At 32.8% G+C, this 5,748-nt stretch overlaps 1 protein-coding gene across 1 annotated transcript in view; it reads left to right on the forward strand.

Annotated features, from left to right (window-relative positions):
• LOAG_17230 (transcription factor RFX3) overlaps positions 1 to 5,748 on the forward strand; it is a 26,470-nt gene that overhangs the window by 14,097 nt on the left and 6,625 nt on the right. Inside the window, exons 6-7 of the mRNA XM_020449891.1 lie at positions 4,255 to 4,300; positions 4,914 to 5,036. Coding sequence (XP_020306520.1) covers positions 4,255 to 4,300; positions 4,914 to 5,036 — 169 coding nt within the window. The remainder of the gene's footprint in view (positions 1 to 4,254; positions 4,301 to 4,913; positions 5,037 to 5,748) is intronic.

The following is a 5,748-nucleotide window of genomic DNA, read 5'->3' on the forward strand; positions in this document are numbered from 1 at the left end:
GGAAAAAGTGGGAAAAGGTGATTATAGAGTTATTGTTTCAATTTCTTCATTTTTTTGATAATTCCTAAATGTGATTCACAGTAAAAAGAAATGGTGCTAAGATATTAGAAATGATAGCGCTGATGGTGATGATGGTAACCGTCGTCAGTAGTGACATTGACAGAAATAGCGTTCCAAGGTTAGCTTGATCGGTTGAGATAGTTGGTTGTGATGGTTGTTGTTTAGCAACTGGAATGTATCCACCTAGAAACAAGGATGACGACCGAAGCTAAGGCAACGGAGTGTAAAGGCTTAAGCTTTAAGCTTTAACGAAGCATGTATCCTGTAATGTTATCGTGGTTGATGATGGAATTTGAAAACAGTGACAATAATGTCGATTTTCTAAAGCGGTTGTAAACCGATGACAAGTGGGAGAAGGGAGAAAGGGAAGAGTAGATAGTAAACAGCAACAATTCTTGGTTATTGAGGACGAAGAAAAAGCCTTTTTTGGTTTTTTAGTGAAGCGTTTGGCTAGTGGAGCTATTCACTTCTAGTTTTACATGCTAAAGGCCTCATCCAAAAAAGCAATTCTTGTTTTGCCTCAAAATCCAGTCTTTTGGTGGTGTCTATGTTTGTGCATATATACATATGAATAAACGTACTACACTTACCTTCCATCTCTCCTTCCCACTTTTTTGATCATTACCAAGTGATTTATGAGGCATGTATGCATCTATGTTCATGTTTACCTGTCAATATGTGGAGCCTTAAATTGAAGCCTCTGAAGTTTTTACCAAAAATTTTCGGTAACCAAGGAAGCAGTGGCAGTAACGATAACAGCAATATTAGTATCCGGTTAAGATTAAAGATAGCTAAGCAGCCATAAGAATATTTCTCTCTCAAAGTAGTTCTTCTCTTCTTATTGCTCTCAATGGGTTATGGCCGAATTTCCGTTATCTAAAAAAGGAACAAATTCTTGAATTTGCTAAAGACAGCTCAAAATTGTCTTAACCATAAATTTAATAGTGATGACAGATAATTCGAATTTATATTCAGTTTAAATAGATGTTAATTGAAAATGTTGTTTGTTAGAAGGATGTTGTGATTTGCGTCCTTGAAGTTCCAAAGATTAAGGATTAACTTGAACTAGAGAAGCAACCGAAGTATTGGAAGAATTTCTAATTGGATCTCATGAAAGATTGTAAGAATGAAACATTACGATATTTTCTATACAATCGGTATTTAATGTTTTATAATGTTTTATTTTACTGTTGCTAACTGAAAAAGTTTAGATGGGATATTGTATATGATTTTCAGAAGTCTTTTTTTTTCCTAAGGGATCACTATATCCTTGATGTAAATTGATGAGCATATTTTTCATCTTAGCAAACTTTCCAGCCATTTTCAGGAATTTTTAAGAATTGCTTGAAGAATATGTGGAAATCTGTTACTGATGGTCTAGCGGGTAGAATGGTTGCGTTTTATCGATAGGGATCAATGATTTTAATTCTGAAAAATTGGTAAGAATTATTAGTTAGTGTCTTCATTTCATTAGCTTTAATTTCGGAAAATTTTAAATTATCCCGAAGGAAAATATATCCTGAACGAAATTTAAGTGAAGGAAGAGAATGGAAAAGGAGGAAGAGGAAGGGAATAAGGAGATAACCATAATTCCATATAGGCTTCTTGTTTCTTCGGATTTTTTGGAAATAGTTATATATTTGTCTTTTTGGTTTCCATGATGGGTCGTCTAGGAGACGACAATTCATCGTTGCGGTCGTTATGATTGTCATCGGTTGCTCTGCATTACTTGTATATATATCACTAAGGTGTTGGGTACATGAAAGTTATGAAAATAGTTGTAGGAAGTTGATGCATGCTCCCTTTATCTTTTGAACTTGCATGAATTCCATCTCCATCTCCCTCTTGTTCGCAGCCGCTCTCTTCTTATCCTATTCCCTTAACTACTGTTGTCAGGTATTTTGTATGCATATGATACCTTGGTAACCAAACACTTTATCACTAATATATTGTCACGTTATAAGTGCCAGGTAGCATTGGTTCGTTTCACTCTTTAATTCAGGTTATTTCTAGGTTAAATTGAAAAAAGGCGTCCAAAAGTGTTATCCTTTTTTTAAAAAAATTTTTCCCCATGGAATTTTATTCCTTTGATTAACGTTATTGATAGCCATTTGTTCTCACTGTTCACTTGGGTTTGTATTACATTTGAAAAAGGAATGCATTTTCGGAAGATCGAAATGGTTGAACAATAAATTTCTATGACCTCAAATGTACATTATATATGTATTAGTGCTAACGTAAAGTGTAAAAATCGCTACTTCCATTTTTTCATATATACTTTGTCAGTTCTTAATAATTTATCTATTCTTTAAACTTCATGACTGTTTTTCTTGTTTTCTCCTTCAAGTAAAGTTGATCAATAGTTCCAGATTCTACTTGGTTGAATTTAAAGCTAGAATTTAATTTCTTCAAGTTCTTTTTTTCTGATTTATTCATCTCTCTCTGCTTTTGGTAGGATCCATTTTTAAGATAGGCAATAATGCAAGGAAATAGACGAAAATGCGGAATTTCAAAGAGTTATTCATAGTGGGGAATGTTATTAGAGCAGGTGTGAGTGAATGATTAGCCGCGCATTGAGCTAGTCATTATTATGACCATTATAATGTACCTCACCTCATCGCTTCCTCCCATTCCTGGCTTATATAGCCTGCCTCTTAGAGGCCAAACGAGTTCACCTGCATGCTTCACTCTCCCTTTTAAAGGGAACATTTTTACATTTATATCCCAAGATACTGCTCGTAAGGTCAATGACGAAAGGAAATTCAACTGAGCATCTAGACAGCAGGTATTTGATTTTCAATTTCCTTTTTTCTTTTTTTTGTTAGTCTTGAGTGAAAAGCTAAGTTTATTGAAACTTGTCAAATTTTTTAAAAATTTGGGTTCGATGTTTCCACATATATGAGGTCATATAGGTAATATAGGGTTACACAGATACTTCATATATCTTTAATTTTTCTTTTCTTCAACATTGATTGGTCCTTTCTCATTCATTTCAACAAAGAGAGATGTGAAAAAAACTTTCATCCATAAGATCAGCTGTTTTGCATAAGTTCAAGTACGACGTTTGATTGACTGCCAAATGACACAAGTGCTACCGTATATCAATTCAAAGATGAAAGGGGTATTTTCGGAAATTTTCAATATATCGAAATTTAACCTAATCAATTTGTCATCTATGGCATGATATTCTTCTCGCATTTGGTGAGTGTCACGTCAACGATATCCACTTTACATAAAAGCATGACATCTTTTTCTTATCCATCTCTCAATCTTTGCTGTAAATTTCTTTATACTTTTTTCATAAAATAAAATTCTTACGTATGATACTGGATTTGGATTTATAGCCAAAGCAGTGCTTAATATGCGTGCTTAATTAGCGTAATTTAATGGTACATCGAAATAATGAGGAAGGAAAGGGGAAAAAAACACATGGTGTGCTCGCTTCGTAATATTATAATATTTCATTGAATAATTCAGGCTCAGAAAGTTTTTTCCGCGATAATTTACATCATATCCTTATGACATAATATTTTGTTCCATTTTAAGGTAATTTACATAAAGTCACATGCTGTAATTTAGAGCAAGTATTTTTTTTGGCTACAGTTTTCCCAAAATAATTTACATAATATGGTTTAATATTTAAAATCGTTTCCATTCTGATATGTAGACTTCTATGTAACTGAGTAAGAACATAGGAGAGGGGTGTTCCGGATAAAATGCACCATTTCCGGAAGCATTCAGAAAAAGGTGCGGAAGAGCGAAGGAGTGGTATATATGCATAAACCATTTCAAGCATGATCTATAACACAGTGTACATAATCATTCCTTATGGTTGTAGTCAAATCCCATAGGGCATTTATTTTTCAGTACCGGAAGGAGAACGAAAGATGAGGAAGAATTATTGAGAGGACGGATAATAATTGGGATAGACTAGGAGGTAGGTTTTAGAAAGCTGTAATATAATATAACCTGAGAAATATACCATGAAAAGCTTGAAATCTTTTCCTCTCTCTCTTTCTGTCTCTCTACTTTTCCTTCCAACATTATCCATCATATAATTTTTGCCTATCATTTGCTGTTACAACATTCTTCCCACTCATATCTCATTGTTCCAAATCATAGTGCTTGGTTCATTTTTCTGCTTCAAACTTTCCATATTCTTTTATTTTACTCCCAAGAAATGGTATCTTGCAGGAATGCTACTTATGTGTATACGACCGAATATCCGCCATATTATCAGGTTTGTTATCCTCTTTTTTATGTTTTTTTGTTAATATTTTTCTGACACTATTACACATGGAATCTACTTATTTTTGCTATTCTAATCTATCTTTTCAATTCTGATTTATTATCTTCACAATGTATAACCAAATATGATGATGATGAGATAAGCATTAAACAACCATTATGACAACTACCACTAAATGTTGGACAAGAGAACCAGTGTAATCCAGTGAACGAATTTTATTTCTTGTTATAATTACAAGGGCAATATGTTGAAAATATAACTCTCCCTACGAAATTTCTATTTACGATCTAATTAGATTAATTCCGTTTTTGTTTTAGCGAGTCAAGATTGGATACAGTATGTTATCTTTTGATGAAGTTAACCTGTGTTTGATGATAATAACGACTGAGTAGATGGGAATGTAATAATTCTAAAAAAAAAAAAAAAAAGAAAATTCTTTGTGGGAAATCATACAGAAATGGAAATTCGTTCATTTCTTTTTCTTTTGTTTCATTTTTTCATGGCATAATTCTAGTCCATTAGGTGTACGACGGATAGTAGAAATCACCTGGAATATACTTTTTTAGCAGCTTTCTTATAGATTAATATCATTATTTTGCTTTAGTACCAACCAATACATTCACCAACACAACAAACGTACGTCATTCAGCAGCAGGGTTCACCCGGATCTGTAGAGGAGGATGTTGGAGCTCAGTTGGGTCATACAACACGCGCTTCACCTGCTACTGTAAGTTTACTTAGAAGGATTTCTTGAACGAAGTATGTTTGTATTACTCAACCTGAAGACTGACTTGAAAACTATCTGTGCTTGATCCCAAGAATGACTTTGAGTCTAATTTTGGCTTTGTCACTAATATTTGCCTCTGATCCAAATCAGAAAAATTGAACGAATGGAGCATTTTTGTTGATTTACATGATTGAAACATTTTTTTTGTTGTCCAATTTTTTGCACTAATATTCCGTATGTTTCTTCTTTGACAAAAGTTCTACTTTACCAATTCATAGCTTTGCCTTATTCTATCGTCAACAGTCTTAAAGTAAAATTTCAAGGTTTTAAAATTTTCTTGGAAGGAGGTGGTCAGGAATGATATGATTAATCCAGATTTAATTTAAAGTTAGTGGTAAAAAGACTGTCAAAGCTGAGAAATTGTACTGCACTTGTATAATTAATTGTTTTTGTTTTTTAAACAATTAATTATATATGCATATATAATCCTTTAAACTTAACCGATTGCCTTTGAAACGATTAATTCATTATATAGTTTAGGTGTGATGCAAAGTTATGCCTTAAATGTGATAAGTAGTCTTGCTAACTATTCCCTGTTTGCGTGCGTGTTCACAATAACATAAGCAAAGACCAAGAATAATAATGATGCAATCAACTGCATACATATATATATATATATATATATATATATATATATATATATATATATATT

The sequence above is a fragment of the Loa loa genome (genome assembly GCF_000183805.2).
Source record: "Loa loa unplaced genomic scaffold supercont3.51, whole genome shotgun sequence".
Lineage (NCBI taxonomy): Eukaryota > Metazoa > Nematoda > Chromadorea > Rhabditida > Onchocercidae > Loa > Loa loa.